This window comes from Bos taurus, chromosome 11, assembly GCF_002263795.3.
Source record: "Bos taurus isolate L1 Dominette 01449 registration number 42190680 breed Hereford chromosome 11, ARS-UCD2.0, whole genome shotgun sequence".
Taxonomy (NCBI): domain Eukaryota; kingdom Metazoa; phylum Chordata; class Mammalia; order Artiodactyla; family Bovidae; genus Bos; species Bos taurus.
The window spans coordinates 36,846,761-36,870,202 of NC_037338.1; the positions used below are offsets into that span (position 1 = coordinate 36,846,761).

Sequence of the window (23,442 nt, forward strand, 5' to 3'; positions counted from 1 at the left end):
ATTTTTATGAAGACTGTCTTTTAAAAGCAGTCTATTAAAAAATAGACTAGTTACAAACTGGCAGTCCATTACAGCCTTCCTAGTTTTTCATTAATATTTCTGTGGATTTCAAAAGTACCTCTCTGGGGGTGATCCAGTTAAACATTTTGGTTATATATGCTTAATGCTGAAGTGACTGAGCAAACACACACACATGTTTAATACAAATTGTGGGATCTTCCACTTGTCCTGGATGGAAGAATCTCTCCGAACAAGGATACACATCTTGAAATGCAGAATGAAAAATGCCCATTGAATAAGGAAGTGACTCCGAGGTGAAAGAAAGTGGTAGTCGCTCAGTTGTGTCCGACTCTTTGTGACCCCACACTTTGTGAGCCCACTAGGCTCCTTTGTCTGTGGAATTCTCCAGGCAAGAATACTGGAGTGGGTAGCCATTCCCTTCTTCAGGGGATCTTCCTGACCCAGGGGTAGAACCTGAGTCTTCCACTGGAGACTCTTTACTGTCTGAGCCACCAGGGAAGCCCCTAGGTTTTTTAAGTTAAAACCCCTTGTTGTCTTTAAATATTTATTTTAAAATATCTACTTGTTTTAAAATACTTTAAGAATATCTATTTTTCCTAACCTCTGAGAGTTTGAACAGGTTGCCATAAGTTGAGTCTCTGTATTTTGAGATAGACCCTCCCCTAGAATTCAGATTGTTTCCTTTTTCATTATTCTCTGGGAAGACTTATTTTCAGAACCAGCCCTTAAGCAATCCTAGCTGAATCATCTTGATTTGTATTGCTTCATTTAGTTGGGCATACAAAATGCACAGCTCTTGGTCACTCTGGCTTCCAAAGAGGAGAAAAACATGTTTCTAAAAAGTGCTAGTAGACTGGTTCCACAGAATTTTGTTGTGGTGTAGTTAAAGTAATTCAAAATCAGAATGTTTCTGTGTTTTCATGTGCCAGTAGCATAACTAAATTTGGAATTGGGAAAAAGAACTTTAAAAAAGAATGATTGGAGAAATAAATTTACTCAGACAATTATAATATTTCTGGCAAGTACAGAGTCAAGAGAAAACGTCGGAATCTTCTCTTTCAGTACTTTGTATTGATTGTAACTAGATATTTTTCCTCAGTGATTGAGTATCTTGGAGTGATCATCATTTGGAACCCAGATTGACAGAGTAGCTTAGCATTAGGAGATTGTGAGAGCAATGCAACTGAGTTTTATGGATTCCAAAAGAATCATGGATATTGTTTTCTGAAATAATTCCCACCATCAGTTTATTTTCTCACAACATGCTTGTCTTTACTGAATGTGGAATTTAGCAAAACAAGACAAAAACCATTTAAATGAAGGTTCTTGTAAATGTAGGTATTACCAGAGGTTAGCTACATAATTTTTGGCATAGACTATATTTTAGAAAAAAAATAATCAGCTTTTTTGTGACCATACTTTTTTGAAAGTTAGGATCAAGTGTGACGCTGAACTTTGTCTCTCTTGTTTTCTCCTGAAACCAGTACACTGAAGATGAGGCTAGGAAAATTGGAGTGGTTGGCTGGGTGAAGAATACCAGCAAAGGCACTGTGACAGGCCAAGTGCAAGGCCCTGAAGAGAAAGTCAATTCCATGTAAGTAATAAGACTAGTAACACACTCGTGTGATTTATGAACTTACTTCAGTGTTTGGTTGGACAATAAGAATAGAATTAATGGACCAATTTTCGTTTGTAGAACGAAACTAACTAAACTAACATGTTTTGACGCAGACCAGCAAAGAAATTCTTAGAGTTGAGAGTGGAATTTCTACTTTCAGGAATGGATTTCCCACTTGGGCAGACCCTCAGAAAAGACTGTAGCATCATTCTCCAATCTGTATGAACTGTGTTCTGTCAGTCTCCTATCATCCAAGGGAGACATCCAGGGTCAAGTATTTCTCATCTTAAGTGGTTGTGACAGGAGCAGGAGCATAGTGCTTCTGAATGATTCTTGAAGTTCTTAAAGAACCTGCAAGGCAAAAAGGTTGCCATTTCCTTTGTATTATTTAATTATCTTATTTGTCTAATTGTAATTTTATTTGTACTGTCAATTAAAGTTATGTTTGATGAGCTGTATAGTTACTATAGTAAGAGTCCTTGGAGTGCAAAGGGCATCAGATTCAGTCATAGAGGAAAAGTGTCTTGTGCACACAATGTCATTTTCAGAGACCTTATCGTTTCAGTTTCCTGATTTTCACTGCTCTTTGTAGTATAGCTCCTATTTATTGAGCATTTGCAACATATTAGGTAATATGCTAAATACTTTACATGGGTTATCTCATTTAATCTACACAATAGATCTTATAAGATAGGTACTCATTAATACCCAATTTATTTTATTTTGTTGTTTGCAATTTATTTTTGTTTTAGTTACGTAATATTTTTAGATTTCAAAAGCAATACTTTTTTGCTTGTTGTAGTAAATGAACTAATAAAATGCGTACAGGTATAAAAGCAAAGCTAGTAATCGCCCCCTCCCCTCTACTTCCCTCCTTTTTATGTAACCTGGGCCCTTGACTTTGTGAATCCTTTCTGACGCTTTCTTTTTCACTTAAAATATTTAATTGTTCCATACATCAGCGTCACTTTTGCTGTCTCGTACACAGGGTTATTGTTATCATCTTTCTAAATTCCATATATATGCGTTAGTATAGTGTATTGGTGTTTTTCTTTCTGGCTTACTTCACTCTGTATAATAGGCTCCAGTTTCATCCACCTCATTAGAACTGATTCAAATGTTTTCTTTTTAATGACTGAGTAATACTCCATTGTGTATATGTACCACAGCTTTCTTATCCATTCATCTGCTGATGGACATCTAGGTTGCTTCCATGTCCTGGCTATTATAAACAGTGCTGCGATGAACATTGGGGTACACGTGTCTCTTTCAATTCTGGTTTCCTCAGTGTGTATGCCCAGCGGACTCTGTGGGAGAGGGAGAGGGTGGGAAGATTTGGGAGAATGGCATTGAAACATGTAAAATATCATGTATGAAACGAGATGCCAGTCCAGGTTCAATGCACGATACTGGATGCTTGGGGCTAGTGCACTGGGACGACCCAGAGGGATGGTATGGGGAGGGAGGAGGGAGGAGGGTTCAGGATGGGGAGCACATGTATACCTGTGATGGATTCATTTTGATATTTGGCAAAACTAATACAATTATGTAAAGTTTAAAAATAAAATAAAATTAAAAAAATATATTTAATTGTACATTTATAATTAGGGTTTTGCTTGTTTTACTGAAATAGGAAGCTTTATGCATATTTTTCTGTTACTACTTTTTTTTTTTTTACTATATGGATGTTCAACAATCAGGAAATATATAATTACCAACTCCTTATTTTTTCCAATTTCTTTATATATAAGTACATATTTGCATTTGTGCTTAAACCATACCTCAACTTGAAGAGTGGGATCCAAAGTTCAATTTGATAACATGTGGGGTAATGTTTAATGGAAAAATTATATTTTTCAGTAGTCACAAAATGCACAAATGAGAAGACTATGATACTTACATTGTGTTATTGTTGTTTATTCGCTAAGTTGTGTCCAACTCTTTGTGACCATTTGGACTGTAGCCTGCCAGCCTCCTCTGTCCATGAGAATTCCCAGGCAGGAATACTGGAGTGGGTTGCCATTTTCTTCTTCACGGGATCTTCCCAATCCAGGGATAGAACCCACCTCATTAGCAGACAGATTCTTTACCGCTGACATGCAGAACTAATATATTTTTTTAGTTCAATGAATGAGAAAATGCTAGATGACTGTGAAATAGTTTGAGAATGGGGACCATGTGGAGGATGGACACTCATGCCAATCATGATGTACCCTAATCCATGTTGTAGCAAGTTTTTCGTTACCTTCCTTAATATCAATGTAATCATAGCATATATTCTGCCCATTTTTCCTTTTCAGCCCCAGAAACCCTTCTTCCTCACCACACTGTCAGTCATCTCTGTTAGCAACTTGTGTGTTTCCTTCCATGTTTGTCTCCAGATTCACATTCACACAACACACGTGCTTGCACACACACACACACACATTCAGGTGCACATATGTTTTGGGGGTTTTGTTCAATGTTTACTGTTTAAAAATGGGATCACGGTGTATCCACCTCTATGCATCTCGCCTTTATCATTTAAAAATACTCCCAGGAGAATCCCTCCAAGTCAAAGATATACCACTAATTCATTCTTTTTAATGGCTGCTTAACATTCCACAGTATAAATGGGTCGTTATCTATTACCTTATAGTGCGAACTCATTTTGTTACTTTTTATTTTTTTCTGCAGTAAGAACAATGTTGTAATAAACATTTTATTTGTGATTTTGTTTTTGTGGGATTGATGTCCAGGAGTGTGATTTGTTGGTTGAAGTGTCAGTGTACTTTTAATTTAAAAATATTTGCCCAGCTGCTTTTCAGAACAGCGGTAAACAAATTTTTTTTTCTTTATCCTGTTGACGGTTGTTGCTCTCTCAATTTTCTTTTATCTGATTGGGTGTGGAGGAATGTATTTTTTGTTTTTTTACTGTAATTTGCACGTCTCTAATTGCTGGTTAGTTGGAGCATCTTCATGCAGTGTGGATTTGTTCTCATAGATTCCATTTTCAATCTTTTACCAATTTTCCCACTGGATTGTTTGTCTCTTGCCAGTTTTTAAGAGCATTTTGTATATTGGTGACGACTATTAACTCATTATCTCTTATCTCTTTTTCAAATATTTTCCTAAATCTATTATTTGCCTATTAGTTTTGTTTATAAAAGCTTTTGTCACATAAATTGTTTTTCATTTTTATAAACTCAAATATGGCTGTCTTTTCTTTCTGGTTTAGAAAACAGATTGTAAGTGTTTTTCCTAGCTTTCCTTTTAATTTTTTAATGCTGTATTTATTACAATAGGCATCTATTCCATCTGGAATTTGTTTTTTATTTATAAGAGTGAAGACTGTTTTCTACCCGATGGCTTACCAGTTGTGCCAGCACCATTTATTAAATAGTCACTCTTTCCCCATTGAATTGAAATACATTCTTGTCATTTATTAAAATCTCATATAAACTGGATTTTTTTCTGGGTGTTCTGTTCTGGTCCACTGATTGATATATCTCGATGTTGTGGTGGTTGTTCAGTCGCTGAGTCGTGTCTGATTCTTTGGGACCCCATGGACTGCACTACTCCAGGCTTCCCTATCCTTTACTATCTCCCTGAGTTTGCTCAAACTCATGTCCATTGGGTCGATGATGCCATCCAACCATCTCATCCTCTGTCACCCCATTTCCCCTCTGCCCTCAATATTTCCCAGCATCAAGTTCTTTTCCAGTGAGTCAGCTTTTTGCATCAGATGACCAAGTATAGCTTGATGTATCTATTCTTACACTAACATTCCATATTGATTTAATTACAGGGACTTTATAGTATATTTTCTTTCATTATTCTTTTTCATTCTTTTTTTGCTTTCTTAGGCATTTATTTTCTCTCTAAACTTTTAGATGCTTTTATCCATTTAATTAGAATAGGTTTTTGTAAAAAAGACTTAGTTGTCTTAACAAATCTTTTTTAAATAAAACTTTATTTTTAAAAACAGTTTTAGATTTACAGAAAAATTGTGAAGATAGTACAGAGGGTTTCTGTGTACTCCTCACATGTTCCCCATTTACCTTTTATATTAGTATGATAAATATATTACAATTAATGAGCCAGTACTGATGCACTGGTATTAAGTAGAGTCCATAGTTTATTCTAACTTCCTCAGCTTTTATAATACCTAATGTCTCTTTTCCCTTTTAGGAGCCCATATCTTACTTGCTTTTTAATTGCACATTTTTTATGATATTAAGAGAATTGATGTTAAATCTTTCCATCTAAGAATATGGATATCTACCTATGGCTGATTCATGTTGATGTTTGGCAGAAACCAACACAATGTTGTAGAGCAACTATCCTTGGATTGAAAAGAAATAAATTAAAAAAATAAATTTAATTATATGTAAAAAAGAATATAGATATCTTTTCATATGCTCAGATTTTAAAATTTACCCTTCAGTGTGATTTTATGGTTGTCATCATATAGGTTTTATGCTTTTCTTACAGAGTTTATTCCTCTTTGTCTTAGTCAGTTTGGGCTGCTATAACAAAGCATCTAGACTGGGTGGTTTATAAACAACAGAAATTCTCAGAGTCATGGAGGCTGGAAGTGCAAGATCAGGGTGTAGGCATGGTTGGGTTCTGGTGAGAGCGCTCTTCTGGGTTGCAGACAGTTGATTTCTCACTGTTGCCTTCCACTGGCACAAAGAAAGCTAGCTAACTCTCTGGCCTGTTCTTATCAGGACACTAATCTAATTTATTTGGGTTCTACCCTCATGACCTAATTACCTCTCAAAGGCCCCACCTCCAGATACTGTCACATTGGAAATGAAGTTATTAACCTGTGAATTGGGGAGGATACATTCAGTCTGTAACAATATTATATTGCTTGTTTCACTATTGTGCATGGAATATTTTCCCCATTTTTGTTTCTGGGTGTTTATGCCAGAATATGAAAAGCCTAATGATGTTTGTAAATTTATTTTGTATCATAGAGTTACCTTATCAAATATTCTTGTTAATTTTACCAGATATGACTGTTTGCTGGTTTTTTTTTTTTGTAAACTACAGTCTATTGGATTTCCTAAGTATACAGTTCTGTAATTAGCAAAAATAGTATATCATTTTTCCAGTGTTTATTTCATTTTCCAGACCTCCTCATGACAGTGTTAAATAATAATAGCCATAGCAAGCATTCCTGTCTGATTTCCGATTTTATTCAAAATGGTTTTCTTTTTTCACTAAGCATATTGATGTGTGCTGTTCATTTTTGGTAAATATACTTCATTACATTGACTTTCACTCTTGTATTCCTTGAATGAAGCTCTGGTTGGTCATATTGTGTTATTGTCTTGAGTCATTCCTAAATACTGCTTCCCAATGTTTTATTTGGAAATTTTTCATCTGTAACTTAAAAAGTAATATTATAGTTTCCTTTTTTTGGTGTAGGGTGGTTACCGTATCAGGTTTTGGTGTTAAAAATTTTGCTGACTCATGAAATGTATTACGTTTCCCTTTTCATTCATTCTAAGATAATTTAAATAATGCTGAATTACTGTTGTTAGGTTAGCTGAAATCACTCAGTCTTAGTTCCTTCTTAATAATAGGCCTTTCCAATCTATTGTAGTTGGTGTATTTGGGTTTGCCACTTGTTCCCAGATTCATTTATATCTTGCTAGAGAACTATCCAGTTGTTCTAGGATTTCAAGTTTGTGGTCATAAATTTTATAATTTTAAAAATCTTTTTTGTATCTGTGTTTATATCTCCTTCGAAAATTCCTAATCTTGTAAAGTTTTATTCTCTCCTCATTTTTCTTTGGGCTTCCCTGATAGCTCAGTTGGTAAAGAATCCACCTGCAATGCAGGAGACCCCGGTTCGATTACTAGGTTGAGAAGATCCCTTGGAGAAGGGAAAAGCTACCCACTCCAGTATTCTCACCTAGAGAATTCCATGGAATGTGTAGTCCATGGGTCACAAAGAGTCCAACACGACTGAGTGACTTTCACTTTCATTTTTAATCAGTCTCAGAAGAAATTTCTCTATTTTGTTGGTATATCTTAAAAAACAGTTTTTGGACTTATTAATCACTTCTACTTTTTTGGTTTTCCATTTCCTTAATTTCAACCTTTATCTTTATTATTAATTCCCTCTTTTTTACTTCTTTGTTGCTTGGCCTCTAAGTCTTCAACATGAGTGGCAGTTGCCTTTAGTTTTAGTCTTTTTAGGTTAATGATGGTGATTAGGCATTTCTGTAACCCACTCCAGTACTCTTGCCTGGAAAATCCCATGGACGGAGGAGCCTGGTAGGCTACAGTCCACGGGGTCACAAAGAGTTGGACACGACTGAGTGACTTCACTTCACTCACTTCACTCACTTCCTACTTATCACTGGAGAAGGAAATGGCAACCCACTCCAGTGTGCTCGCCTGGAGAATCCCATGGACAGAGGAGCCTGGCAGGCCACGATCTATGGGAACAAAGAGAGTCAGCCACGACTGAAGTGACTAAAGCACGCACGCAGGCATTTCTGTGGCGCTAGTGGTAAAGAGCCCGCCTGCCAATGCAGGAGACAAAAGAGATGCGGGTGTGATCCCTGGATCAGGAAGATCCCCTGGAGGAGGGTGTGGCAACCCACTCCAGTATTCTTGCCTGGAGAATCCCCATGGACAAAGAAGCCTGGCAGGCTTCTATAGGTTAGCAGAGTCATAGGGTTGCAGAGTTGGACACGACTGAAGCGACTTAGCACGCACCTAAACACGTTGTGTTGTTCCATAGTTTTTGTTAAAAAGTGTTATTTTCATTGTTTTCTGGATAGTTTGTAATTTCATGTTTTATTTTCTCTGAGAAAATATCCAATGACATTCAGTTTATGTGTTTTTTTAAGTCTCCAGTGGTTATGTTTTTTAGTTGCCTTTTATTACATGTCTGTTGTTATTTGCTGAAGATCTGAGAATGGGGCCTAAAAGATCTCTACTTTAAAAAATTGTTAAACCGTTCTTATGACATGATTTATTTTGGATAGATCAGTTAGAATGGGTGATCCAGTTAGGATGCCGTAGGCTGCAGGAGATAGAATATCTGATTAAAAGTAGTTTAATGAAGAGGCTGATTCTGCTTACTTTCCAAAAAGACTGGGGCAGGTAGTAGTTCCACAGCCGGCTCAGTGGCTCCATTATGCTAGGGTTCTGGGGTCAGTTTCTCTGGGACCCTGCAAACTTTCTATCTCTTCTGCCTTCCTGCAAGTCCTTGGCATCCTCACAGGACCAATTCAAAGCAGAAGGCATGTGAGGCTTTTTCATCACGTGATGCTCTCTTCTCAGAGAGAATATTCTTAAAAGACCCTGGCACATTTCCCTACAGGTCCCACTGGACAGAGCAAGGTCTCAGGCCTGTGCCCTGGCTGCAAGTGGTGTTAGGGAAGTATCTAGCATCTTTATCTAGCTTCCCTGGTGGCTCAAGTGATAAAGAGTCTGCCTGCAGTGCAGGAGACCAGGGTTTGATCCCTGGGTTGGGAAGATTCCCTTGGAGAAGGAAATGGCAACCCACTCCAGTACTCTTGCCGAGAAAATCCCATGGATGGAGAAGCCTGGTGGGCTGCAGTCCATGGGGTCACTAAGAGTCGGAAACGACTGAGCGACTTCACTTTCACTTTAGCATTTTTAGCTTTCCTTCTAAAAAGTAGGATTTGGTATCAAGAAGGAAGAGACAGCTTCCCTGGTGGTTCAGTGGTAAAGAATCCATCTGCCAATGCAGGAGACATGGGTTCAATCCCTAATCTGGAAATTTCTACATGCCTTTGAGCACCTGAGCCTGTGCGCCACAATTACTGAGCCTGTGCTCTAGAGCCCATGAGCCACAACTACCGAAGCGCGTGTACCTAGAGCCTGTGCTCTGCAACGAGAGAAGCCACTGCAGTGAGAACCCCTGCACTGCAATGAAGAGTAGCCTCTGCTCACCGCAACTAGAGAAAAGCCGAGCATCAGTGAAGACCCAATACAGCCAATAAATAAATAAATATTATCTTTTTAAAAAGGAAGACAGGAATGGCTGTTAGGGAGACACCTAACAATGCTGGCTGTAAGAAAGACCTGAAAAGATTTCATATCTCTATGTCTGTCTATCTATGTAGCTAGCTAGTTATCTCTTTATCTGTGAATGTGTTGATTATATTATTCCATGCTTTGACAACTAAATCCATTTAATTGTGAAAAATTTGTTGTTGTTTTTTTTTCCTCACCATGGGACTTGTGGGATTTTAGTTTCCTGAACAGGGATCAAACCCAGGCCCTTGGCAGTAAAAGTGTGGAGTCTTAATCACTGGATTGACAAGGAATTCCCATGAAAAAAGTGTATCAAATTCTTTCTGTATAACTATTTTCATCATTATCAGTACAATTTAATTTTCTTTATATTTTTTGCTGTTGTGTTTGATACATACAGACTTATAACTTGTGTCATCTTCATAAACAGTCTTTTTCATTATGTATTGCTTGTCTTTATACATTTTAATGCTTTTAATTTCTACCTTGCTACCCCTTCTTTCTTTTAAATTTACATTTCTTTCGTATTTCTATGCTTACCTTTGTATTTTTATCCTTTCTTGATCATTTTAAGGGTGCTTTTTATAAACAACATAGAGCTATGTTTAGTTGTTTAACACACTTTGAAAATTTTTCTCTTTGAGTGGTAGAATTCAGTCCTTCAAATTTAGTGTAATTGGTTATACACTAACTTAGTTTCTTTATATTTAGTGTAATAGTCAGAGAAGGCAGTGGCCACCCACTCCAGTACTCTTGCCTGGAAAATCCCATGGACGGAGGAGCCTGGTGGGCTGCAGTCCGTGGGGTCGCTAAGAGTCAGACACAACTGAGCGACTTCACTTTCACTTTTCACTCTCATGCATTGGAGAAGGAAATGGCAACCCACTCCAGTGCTCTTGCCTGGAGAATTCCAGGGACAGGGGAGCCTGGGCTGCCATCTATAGGGTCGCACAGAGTCGGACACGACTGAAGCGACTTAGCAGCAGCAGCAGTGTAATAGTAGTTTGTAGCGATTTTATTCTTCTGTATTACTTTACTATCATTACTTTTAATCATCAATATGCTTGTGTGTGTTTTTTTTTTTTTTTTTAATAGTGAACTGTAACACATACAAGGGGCTTCCCAGGTAGCTCAGTTGGTAAAGAATCTGCCTGCAATGCAGGAGACCTGGGTTTGATCCCTGGGTTAGGAAGACCCCTTGGAGGAGGGCATGGCAACCCACTCCAGTATCCTTGCCTGGAGAAAACCCATCACAGAGGAGCCTGGGGGCTACTGTCCATGGGTTGCAAAAAAGGTGGACACAGCTGAGTGACTTTCACCTATAACACATACATAGAAAAATGCATAATATATAAATGTATGGGTTGAAAGATCTTCACGACCCAGATAATCATGATGGTGTGATCACTGACCTAGAGCCGGACATTCTGGAATGTGAAGTCAAGTGGGCCTTAGAAAGCATCACTATGAACAAAGCTAGTGGAGGTGATAGAATTCCAGTTGAGCTATTCCAAATCCTGAAAGATGATGCTATGAAAGTGCTGCACTCAATATGCCAGCAAATTTGGAAAACTCAGCAGTGGCCACAGGACTGGAAAAGGTCAGTTTTCATTCCAATACCAAAGAAAGGCAAGGCCAAGGAATGCTCAAACTACCACACAACTGCACTCATCTCACATGCTAGTAAAGTAATGCTCAAAATTCTCCAAGCCAGGCTTCAGCAATATGTGAACCGTGAACTTCCTAATGTTCAAGCTGGTTTTAGAAAAGGCAGAGGAACCAGAGATCAAATTGCCAACATCTGCTGGATCATGGAAAAAGCAAGAGAGTTCCAGAAAAACACCTATTTCTTCTTTATTGACTATGCAAAGCCTTTGACTGTGTGGATCACAATAAACTGGAAAATTCTGAAAGAGATGGGAATACCAGACCACCTGATCTGCCTCTTGAGAAATCTGTATGCAGGTCAGGAAGCAGCAGTTAGAACTGGACATGGAACAACAGACTGGTTCCAGATAGGAAAAGGAGTATGTCAAGGCTGTATATTGTCACTCTGCTTATTTAACTTATATGCAGAGTACATCATGAGAAACTCTGGGCTGGAAGAAGCACAAGCTGGAATCAAGATTGCCGGGAGAAATATCAATAACCTCAGATATGCAGATGACACCACCCTTATGGCAGAAAGTGAAGAGGAACTAAAAATCCTCTTGATGAAAGTGAAAATGGAGAGTGAAACAGTTGGCTTAAAGCTCAACATTCAGAAAACGAAGATCATGGCATCCAGTCCCATCACTTCATGGGAAATAGATGGGGAAATAGTGGAAACAGTCAGACTTTATTTTTCTGGGCTTCAAAATCACTGCAGATGGTGACTTCAGCCATGAAATTAAAAGACACTCCTTGGAAGGAAAGTTATGACCAACCTAGATAGCATATTCAAAAGCAGAGACATTACTTTGCCAACAAAAGTCCGTCTAGTCAAGGCTATGGTTTTTCCTGTGGTCATGTATGGATGTGAGAGTTGGACTGTGAAGAAGGCTGAGTGCTGAAGAATTGATGCTTTTGAACTGTGGTGTTGGAGAAGACTCTTGAGAGTTCCGTGAACTGCAAGGAGATCCAACCAGTCCATTCTGAAGGAGATCAGCCCTGGGATTTCTTTGGAAGGAATGATGCTAAAGCTGAAACTCCAGTACTTTGGCCACGTCATGCGAAGAGTTGACTCATTGGAAAGACTCTGATGCTGGGAGGGATTGGGGGCAGGAGGAGAAGGGGACGACAGAGGATGAGATGGCTGGATGGCATCACTGACTCGATGGACGAGAGTCTGGGTGAACTCTGGGAATTGGTGATGGACAGGGAGGCCTGGTGTGCTGCGATTCATGGGGTCGCAAAGAGTCGGACATGACTGAGCGACTGAACTGAACTGAACTGAACTGAAATCTCTTTCTCCTGTAGTATCACCTTGGATCAAGTGTCCGTGGGTCATATGCATGGGTCTGTTTCAGGATTCTCTATTCAGTTTCATTGGCCTATTTATCTATCTTTGCATCACTGCCTTGCCATATTAGTTTTTGTAGCTTTCTCCTAAGTCCTGGCATCTGGTGGACAAGTTATTCTAACTCACGCTTCATCAACTTTGTGTTGGCTATTTCAGTGCCTTTCATTACCATGTAAGTTTTAGATCAAGTTCCACAAAATAACTTGTTGACTGGGATTGCACTGAATTTTAGATAAATTTAGTTAAAATTTATGTCATAAATATGATAAATCTCTCATTTATTTTTTCTTTAATTCTCTCAATAGTATATGATAATTTTCTGCATAAAGGTCTTACATATTTCCTCCTGAGGTATTTGGTAGTTTTGATTCTATTATAAATGTGACCTTTTAAAGCATTTTTTATGTTTGTTGCTAATATATAGAAATACAATTGAGTTTTGTGTATTACCTTATTTTCAGAGACTTTTCTAGACCTACTTGTTGACTGCAATAATTTACATGAAGATTCTTTTGAATTTTGTACATTTATCATCTGAGGATAATGAGAGTTTTATTTTTTACTTTCCTATTCTTTCACATTTTATTTCTTTTTTTGCTCTCTAAACTGATTAGGGCTTTAAGTACAATATTGAGCAGAAGCAGGAGTGATTACTGGCATCTATGTCTTGTTTCTGATATCACACTTTCAACATTTTACTTGTAAACAGTACACTTGATATAAGTTTTTTTGTAGGTACTACTTTTGTTGTTTAGTTGCTCAGTCATGTCTGACTCTTGCAACCCCATAAACTACGTATATTTAAATATTAGTATACTGGAGCTTACCTGGTGGCTCAGAGTGTAAAGAATCTGCCTGCAATGCAGGAGTCCCAGTTTCCATCCCGGGGTCGGAAAGATCCCCCGGAAAAGGAAATGGCTACCCACTCCAATATTCTTGCCTGGAGAATTTCATGGACAGAGGTGCCTGGCAGGCTACAGTCCCTGGGGTTGCAAAGAGTCAGACATGACTGAGCAACTAAACTTATATATATATATATATATATATATATGCACACACACACACACACACATATATATATTCTCTGGTAGATATATTTATAAATATATTGACAAAAATATAAACTGATATATATATAAATTGACAGAATACTATATATACACAAATGTATAGTATTTTTAGTACATGTTGTCAATATTTGACATGTGCGAATTTAGACTTGTAGTCTCCTGGTGACTTAAGCCTTTTATCATTGTAAAGTGTTTCTATCTTTAATCATGTTTTTGCCTTAAAGTTACTTTGTGTGTGTGTGTGTTTGCCTGATATTAATAGAGTTATATGGGTTTAATTTCTAAATGTATTCACAAAGAATTTTTCCCATTGTTTTATTTTCAATGTTTCTTTCTCATTATGTTTTATATGTGTCCATTGTAAACAGCATATTGTTGAGTTTTGTTTCTTTATGTAGTCATATAGCCTTTGTTTTTAAATTAGGCTATTTAGTCCATTTAAGTTTAATGGAATTACTGACATATTTAGAATTAAATTTGTATCTTACTATGTCCTTTCCACTTGCTTTATCAGTTCTGTGTTGTTTCCTCTTCCTAGCCTTCATTTGAATTGACTGTTTTTTAATATTCTACTTTTTTTCCTCTATTAGTTTAGAAGTTGTATATTCTATTTCTTTTACTAGTTCTTTCCCTGGAGATACAACATACAAGTATAACTTGTCAAAATTTGTTATTAATTTGTATCTTTATTCTCTTTTCCAACCGTGCTAGATCTATAGAAGCTTTTACATCCATTTAGCTTCCTGTTTATTGGGATGCTCTTGTGGTATATTTTAATTTTATATTTTAGATCTCATAAGACATTATTTTTAAAAGTCAGTATTTGGGGGATTTTTCCATATATTTGCCATTTTTATTGCTCCTTTCCCTCCTAAATTCTCTGGGCATCTGTGTAGGAATATTTCCATTCCAGCAAAAGAATGTTCTTTAGTATTTTCTTTAATTTAGGCCTGCTGGTGATTCAAAACTGTTTTAGATTTTTTTTGTCTCCATGTTTTTTTATTTTACCTTCATTCTTGAAAAATATCTTTGCTGTGAGTAGAATTCTAACTTGCCATTTATTTTTTCAGTTCCTTGTGGATGCCATGACAGTGTTTTGGCATCCATTGCTTTATTTTGAGATTGGCTGTTGGTTTTACACTTTCTTTCTTTTTTTACACTTTGTTTCAAGTTACGTAGCTGCATTTAAAACAGCAACAAGAGTAAACTTGCCAGTATATGATTTGCAATAATAAATATAACATTAAGCCTGTCAATTGCTTTAAGTGATTTTCTCCAGTAATATTTAGTTCTCTGTGTACAGATGCAGAGAAGGCAGGAGGTAGGGTTCATTCCAGGTCTGGTTGTTGCTAGCTACAAAGACCAGAAATGAGAGAGCCAAGACTTAAGGGTATTTACAGGGTATGAATAGAATGATGTATCCCGGAATCTGATTCGGACAAGAAGAGAAATGGACTGGGAGGAAACTGATGGGCAGTGAAAAATGATTGCCTTATTCAACGTTAGATCTAAGCTGTCAGTACTGTTAAGTTGTGCAGAGCAATCCTAGAATCACTGGAGTCAAGACATAAAGGAAGGGGTGGAATTGCCACCGTCATGCTCAGTAGCTAAGTTATGTCCAACTCTTTGAGACTCTGTGGACTGTAGCCCGCAAGGCTCCTCTGTCCATGGGATTTTCCAGGCAAGAATACTGGAGTGGCTTGCTATTTCCTACTCCAGGGGATCTTTCCCATCCAGGGATCAAATCCATGTCTCCTGCATTGGCAGGCAGATTCTTTACCACTGTGCCACCTGGGACGCTCTCAAGGATGGAATGGGGGATGGGAAACATCCCTGACATTGCCTGACCCACTGTGAGTGACGGTCTAGTGTAGATGGGCCTTCATTGACATTTTCTTTGTGTCCAGTGGTCCCGTAACTGGATTTCATCTGAGCATTGCTAAGTGGAAATCCCTCCAGCTGTTTAAAAGATTATTGAACTTTTGCACGTTTTCTGTTGTCATGATTTTCTTTCTTTCTTTTGTTTTTACTCCTTTTTCTTATGGGATGTTCAGATATATACAGGACAATGAACCAACCCCGTGTGTCTGTTACCGAGTTTCAATAACAATATCTGACATTCTTATTTTACATATTCCTCCAACTTTTCTTTTGTTATTGTTAGAGTTTTTGATGCAGATTTCCTGCATCATGTTACTTACTTGTAAGTTACATTGAACCATATAAAATAGCCAATGTTGGACAAAATTTGGAACTACAAAACTTAAATTTCATGTTGTTCAATCTAACACTTTACTGTTTTTCTCTAAAAGAAACTCCATATACCTATCAAACTATTTTTCTAACCCCCAGAGAAGATCTACCTCCAAATGTCCAAGTGCATCTTATAACCTATCAGTTATACTTTTCCGCAGAAGCTTGTCTTCCTCTCTTCCTAAACAGCAGTCATTCTGGTGTTTAGTGCCTTGCCCATTTCATAGAGTGGGTTTCTCTTTTCCTCAGTCATGTGTTTTCATTCCTTTAGTCCCTTATTTTAGTGATTTAGTCCCTTATTTTGTTGAAACCTAATTCTCCTATGCTTCCCCCCAAAAGGTTCCTGAGAGACAAAAAGTTTTTGTCCTTGCCTGCCTTCATCTGCCCTCATACTCGGTTGTTGGAGTTATAAAATCTTATGCCCCAAATCATCTTCCATTCAGAACTATGAAGGCATAGTTCCGTGACTTCTTGTGTTGAGAGATTTGATGTCATTTTCATACAAAGGTTTGGGAGCCATACCTGTTTGTTCCTATCAGAAAACTTTTTAGATGTTCAATTTCTTCCTCTTTTTCTGCATTTTCACAGTCATCTACCTTCATGAATGTTTTAATTCCACTTTAGATGTTGGACTCTTAGAGAAGAATTGTCTTCCTTTGACAATTTCTTTCTCCCTCACTGTTTAAAATTTTCTTTTTTTTGGCTTCACTGAGTCTTCATTGTGGCATGCAGGCTTTCTTTAGTTGTGGACTTCATTTGTTGCAGTATGCAGGCTTAACTGCCCCACAGCATGTGGGATCTTAGTTCCCTGACCAGGGATTGAACCCAAGTCCCCTGCATTAGAAGGCGTATTTTTAACCACTTGACCTCCAGGGAAGTTCCTCTCTCTCACTTCATGGTTCTCGTCTTTTGAGATTTCTACGTGGCCCTAATCCTCTAATTTTTGACTTTTCTCACCTAGTCTCCAAATTTCATTTTCTGGGAAACTGTCTCAACTTCATCTTCCAAACTTCCATTAATTTTGTTTGTTTCTGCTGCAATATTTTGGTTGTTCTACTTCAGAGCGCCTTGTTCTTGGGTTTGTTTTTTTTTTCATATTTCTCTGAGGAAAATGTGATTTTGCAGTTTTCTTCTGCTTTTTGCTTTGTTTTTGTTTCCTCTAAGTTTCTCTTTTTTTCCTTTCACCCCTCCTTGTCTTTTTTTTTTCTGATTGTTTTGCTTCTCTCTTTCATACCAGCCTTCCCCTACAATTATATTTCAGTGACTTTCTCATAAATATGAACAGACAGCCAAGAATAAACAGGTTTTTAAGGAAATTTTCAAACATGTAATTGCAGACTTGTTGACTTGAGGAATGGTGGTGACTGATGGAGAGCTGGCTTTTTGTTGGGGAGCTCCAAATGCTAAATCTTTAGGTCTTGTCTTCTGCAGTCCTTGTCGTTGTTGTTTAATCTCTAAGTCATGACTGGCTGTCAACCGCCCCATGAACTGCAGCACGCCAGGCTTCCCAGTCCTTCACTGTCTCTCGGAGATTGCTCAAACTCATGTCTGTTGAGTCAGTGATGCCACCCAACCATCTCATCCTCTGTCACTCGCTTCTTCTCTTGCCCTCAATCTTTCCCAGCATCAGGGTCTTTTCCAGTGAGTCAGCTCTTTACATGTGGTAGCCAAAGTATTAGAGCTTCAGCTTGAGCATCAGTCTTTACAGTGAATATTTAGGACTAATTTCCTTTAGGATTGACCTGTTTGATCTCCTTGCAGTTCACGGGACTCTCAAGAGCCTTCTCCAGCACTACAGTTTGAAAGCATCAGTTCTTTGGTGCTGAGCCTTTATGGTCCAACTCTCATATCCATACATGACTACTGGAAAAATCAATAGCTTTGACTATATGGACTTTTGTTGGCAAAGCGATGTCTCTGCTTTTTAATACACTAAGTTAGTCATCGCTTTTCTTCCAAGGAACAAATGTTTTTTAACTTGATGGCTGCAGTCACCATCTGCTGTGATTTTGGAGCCCAAGAAAAGAAAATATGTCATGGTTTCCACTCTTCCACCACTCTTACATTTTCCATAAAGTAATGGAACCAGATGCCATGATGTTAGTGTTTTTGAATGTAAAATATTAAGCTAGCCTATTCACTCTCCTCTTTCACCTTCATCAAAAGGCTCTTTAGTTCCTCTTCACTTTCTGCCATTAAAGTGGTGTCATCTGCATAGCTAAGGTTGTTGATATTTCTCCCAGAAATCTTGATTCCAGCTTGTGAGTCATCCAGCCCAGCATTTCACATGATGTACCCTGTATATAAGTTAAATAAGCAGGATGACAATATATAGCCTTGATGTACTCCTTTCCCAATTTTGAACCAGTCTGTTGTTCCCTGTCTGGTTCTAACTGTTGCCTCTTGATCTGCATACAGGTTTCTTAGGCAGGTAAGGAGTTCTGGTATTCCCACCTCCTAAAGAATTTTGCAGTTTGTTATGATCCACACAGTCAAAGGCTTTAATGTAGTCAATAAAGCAGAAGTAGATGTTTTTCTGGAATTCTTTCGCTTTTTCTATGATCCAGTGGATGTTGGCAATTTAATCTCTGATTCCTGCCTTTTCTAAATCCAGCTTATACATCTGGAAGTTCTTGATTCACCTACTGCTGAAGCCTAGCTTGAAGGATTCTGAGTATTGCCAGCATTTGAAATGAATGCAATTGTGTGGTTGTTTGAACATTCTTTGGCTTTGCCCTTCTTTGGGATTGGAATGAAAACTGACCTTTTCCAGTTCTGTGGCCACTGCTGAGTTTTCCAAATTTGTTGGCATATTGAGTGAAGCACTTTGGTGCCTTGGTGCCTCCAAATCCCCAGTCTTCCATGGGTTCTATGAAGTAAGTCAACTTGTTTCTGATGGTTTTGCTTCCCAGGTGCCTCAGACAGTAAAGAATCTGACTGCAGTGCAGGAGACATTGGTTTGATTCCTGGGTTGGGAAAATTCTCTGGAGGAGGAAATGGCTACCCACTCCAGTATGCTTGCCTAGGAAATCCAATGGACGGAAGAGCCTGGTGGGCAACAGTCCATGGGGTCTCAGAGTCAGACACAACTGAGCAACTAACACACTGCAAACACTTGGGCTGTAGAAAACCCAAAGTTGGTAGAAAACCATACTGAAAATGGTTGTAACATACAGGAGTTCATTGTTCTCATAACAAGTATGGAGGTAGATGGTTACTGGCCTTGGTTCAATAGCTCAGTGATATGAAGGCTAGTGTCTCTGTGCTTCTCTTGGCCTTTCCCTGATGGTAAAAAAAATGAAAAAGTGCAGCTGAACATAATATCCATTATTAAGTCAGGAGGAAGGAAGGAAAGGATAAGGATTGTGTTGTTTCCTGAACTTCCCAAAACAGACTGGCTCATATGGTCCTATAGTTACTCCTTGCTGCAAAGAAGGCTAAGAAATTGGTTTGACATGTTGATGCTCTGAACAAATTGTTGTTCCAATTCGTCCAGGAAGAAGGGCAAGGGGATGGGTACTATGTAGTTAATGAATGATGTTGGTTACATATTTCATATTTTGGATGCTATCATTTGAATGGGGTTTCAGGTAAAAGGAAATGCCATGTTTAACTGCACTGTGAAGATTAAGTGAGAAAATCTGTATGAAGCGCTGAGCACAGCACATGGCACCTCATGAGTAATCAGCACACACTCATGAGATCACCCAGGGTATTCCATCTTTGCTCCCGCTGTCTTAGTGGTGGTTGGACTGCCAGGTGGAAGTGCCACTAGGCTCTCAGATATGTGGGTCATCCCTGCAGAGAAACTGGGCTGGAGAAACAAATTTGGTTGTCATCTGTATGTGGATAGTGTTTGCAGTCTTGTACATGGATGGGATTACCCAGGGAGAGCTTTTGTGATGATAAAGCAAGCAGGAAGCAGACACCAGAGAGTTTAAATCAGACTTAACAAACATAAATTGTGATGTTGGTACAAATAAAAATATTTATACTTTAAACAATGAATTTACTCCTCTAGCATCTACTATGTGCAATATACTTTTTAAGGTACTGAATGATCAAAAAATTAAAGTACAGTAAGTTACAGAAATGGGTGATAAAGTCAGACCAAATGTAGTACATTTATAGCTATATAAATATGAAATTATTTTTTCTAGTTATTAAAACATTTTTTAGAATGCTATGATAATAAGTCATGGAAATTAGAACTAAATTGTCTTTTAAAACATGGATATGTTTTCTTCCAAAGTTATTGAAATGTGAAATAAAACAAGGACCATCATTTAGAGGTTTATCCTGGCTCTGACTATAGTAACCATGTCCTGTTCTTGCTAACAGGCCAGAAACATCCAAGGACACACTGCAGATGTGTGTGTTTGTGTGTGTGTTTTTCTTCCTCTTCTGTGTTTCATTTTCTCTGAAAAAATGACTGATGGTTTTCTTTTGTAAATTGCACTATGATTCCAATTGTAGAGGTAAGTTCTGCCAACATTTTTTGATGTGTAGGAACTATTTCGAATTCATTGCTTTATTAAGCCCACTTTTTTTGGTTTTAAAATGAAACAAAAAATACTTTCTATTTCTTGGTAATCATTTAAAATTAATATATAGAGTTATGACACTGGGCATTAACCTTTGGCCATATCTACACAAAATATATTTTTCTTAAAGACTATATAGTAATTTTGTCGAAACAAAACCCCCAGGAAACTAAAAACATTTGTATTTGGAGACAGTGAGCCAAATTCTAAAATTAAAATTCCATCTTGATTACTGCGTATTTTGAAAACCATATGTCATGTATCTCTACTCTGCACTTCAAAGGGTAATGGACTCGGGTATGTATACAACAGGATGATCAGTTGGTCACGTGGTCTGGAAAACTGGGTCATAATAGAAGGAATGCTTGACGGCATGGGGGTATTTAGACTGAAGAAAGTACTACTTGAGGGAATTGTGATTGTTTACTTCAAGTACTTGGAGGACTGATACAAGGCAAAGGATAGATGTTCTGTGTTGTTTCAGAAGGCAATATTTATTTATAGCAATGGGTGAATTTGCTTATTTCAATCACCCCAGCAGAGAATTTTCCTCTGAAGGCGTCAAACGTATCTAATGGAATTTTATCAGTAACTGGGAGGGATCTCTATCAGGCATTGGCATAATGTGGCCTTCTGGCCAGATCTGGTCTACTCTCTGTTTTATAAATAAAAGTTTATTGGGGGCACAGCCATGTCCATTTGTTCCGGTTTTGTCTGCTGTTGTTTTTGTGCTACAAAGGCAGCGATGAGTATTTGCAACAGAGACTGGATGGACAACAGGTGTTTACTATCAGGCCTTTAACAGAAAGTGTTTCAGACTCCTGGTATAGAGAAGAGTCAAGGGTGTTACAGAAGATCTAACTCATTGGATAGTAAGATAGTATGTGCTGTGAGTGTGTGTACTCAGTCACTCAGTCATGTCCAACTCTTCGCAACCCAGTGGACTGTAACTTGCCGGGCTCCTCTGGACTTTTCCTCCTCCTCCGTGGAATTTTCCAGGCAAGAATATTGGAGTGGATTGCCATTTCCTCTTCCAGGGGATCTTCCCAACCGAGGGCTCAAACCCAAGTCTCCTGCATTTCCTGCATCGGCAGGCAGATTCTTTACCACTGCACCACCTGGGAAGCATTAAGTTGGTACAGGTGGCCTCAAAGATCTGTCCAACTAAGATTCTATGGTTCAATACAGAGTTGATAACATATATATATATACTTTAAATGTGTTTAGTTTGAGTCAGAAGTAGAATAGATGTATTCGTTGATATAATTGTATTTATTTTTTCACAAATAGCATTTGTATGGAATGTCAAATAATAACAGCCTTTTGCTCTGACTATGAAATGCCATTGTTTTAAATTTCTAGCAGTTACAGAAGTGGATGGGAATGAAGCAATGGATTTCATGAATCATTAGATAGTGTCAGATTCAAAGTTATTTAATATTTGTAAAAATAACTTTTCTCTGACAGACCATTAGTGGCATGAATTTCTGTTAACAGACTTACTAGTTTTTCCTAACTTTATCATCTGAGAATCTCAAAATGCTTTGCTAGTATTTTTATACTTTATTCATTTAAATCCTTTTACAAACTGATAGTGTTATTAAGATGGAGAAGGCGATGGCACCCCACTCCAGTACTCTTGCCTGGAAAATCCCATGGGCAGAGGAGCCTGGTAGGCTGCAGTCCATGGGGTCGATAAGAGTCGGACACAACTGAGCGACTTCACTTTCATGCATTGGAGAAGGCAATGGCAACCCACTTCAGTGTTCTTGCCTGAAGAATCCCAGGGACGGTGGGCTGCCAGCTATGGGGTCGCACACACGACTGAAGCAACTTAGCAGCAGCAGCAGCAGTGTTATTAAGAAAGTTCCATTAGATGTTCTATCTGTGTGTGTGTGTTTTTCATGACATGTTCTATGGAGATATGGAAGACAGACATTTTTCAGAAGAACAAAAATTCACTGAGAAGATGTAATTTTGGAAAAAAAATTTAATGTAACTTATTTGATATCAGTTACTCTGTTGGAAAACTAGAAACATGAAAAATATCTACAGTAGAGTGAGAGTTCTAATATCAGGTTTTAGACCTCAGATTCTAAGTCATTGCTTTTCTTCTGTAATATAACATCTTTATTAAAAGTACTTAGATGCATGACTTTTGCTTTAAAGTTTACACTTTATGTGAATTTAGTTCATCATATTTAATAAACGCACAATGCAACACATTTTTAAAAAATTAATGGACTTTACTTTTTAGAGCAGTTTTTGGTTTACAGAAAAATTGAACAGAAAGTAGAGAGAGTGCCTATATATCTCTCCGTAAGTCACTTCCTCTGTAATTAACATCTTGCATTACTGTGATACATTCGCTGCAGTTGATGGCCAGTGTTGATACATTTTTATTAACTAAAGCCTATGGTTTACATTCCCTGTAGAAGGAAATGACAACCCACTCCAGTACTCTTGCCTGGAGAATCCCATGGACAGAGAAGTCTGGCGGGCTACAGTCCATGGGGGTCACAAAGAGTCAGACACAACTGAGTGCCTTAGCACACAGACCATTAAAATACTGCTCCCTGCTGCCCTCCCCGACCACAGTGTGTGCTTTGCCCAATATTTTTAAACTGTTGATTCCTAAACATGAGTGCGTTTTAAATTTAAACTTGGTGATTCACTTTCTATTATAGTCTGTGAAGTATTTTTCAAATAAATACTGAGTCAAATAAGGACTCATGGATGAGAAAGTTTTGTTTGCCTCTGTAATTTGTAAGTAAACAATTGGACTGATTTTAAGTGAATCAAGTCAATTATAAAAATTAAGAAATTGAAATTAAATAAAGCTACTCCAAACCTGCTATTTAAAAATGAATATGGATAATATTTCAATGCCTAATAGAAGTATTTCTGTTTCTTTGGCTGGGGTGCTAA

The 23,442-nt window shown here is 37.9% G+C and overlaps 1 protein-coding gene across 8 annotated transcripts in view; it reads left to right on the top strand.

Annotated features, from left to right (window-relative positions):
* ACYP2 (acylphosphatase 2) overlaps nt 1-23,442 on the top strand; it is a 179,247-nt gene that overhangs the window by 15,555 nt on the left and 140,250 nt on the right. For 7 of the 8 annotated variants that reach the window (XM_024999223.2, XM_024999225.2, XM_024999227.2 and 4 more), the window contains exon 3: nt 1,506-1,615. In XM_024999223.2, the coding sequence (XP_024854991.1) occupies nt 1,506-1,615 (110 nt within the window). Of the gene's footprint in view, nt 1-1,505; nt 1,616-1,799; nt 1,938-23,442 lie in introns of those variants that run through there. The other variant, XM_024999229.2, reaches the window with a different exon arrangement.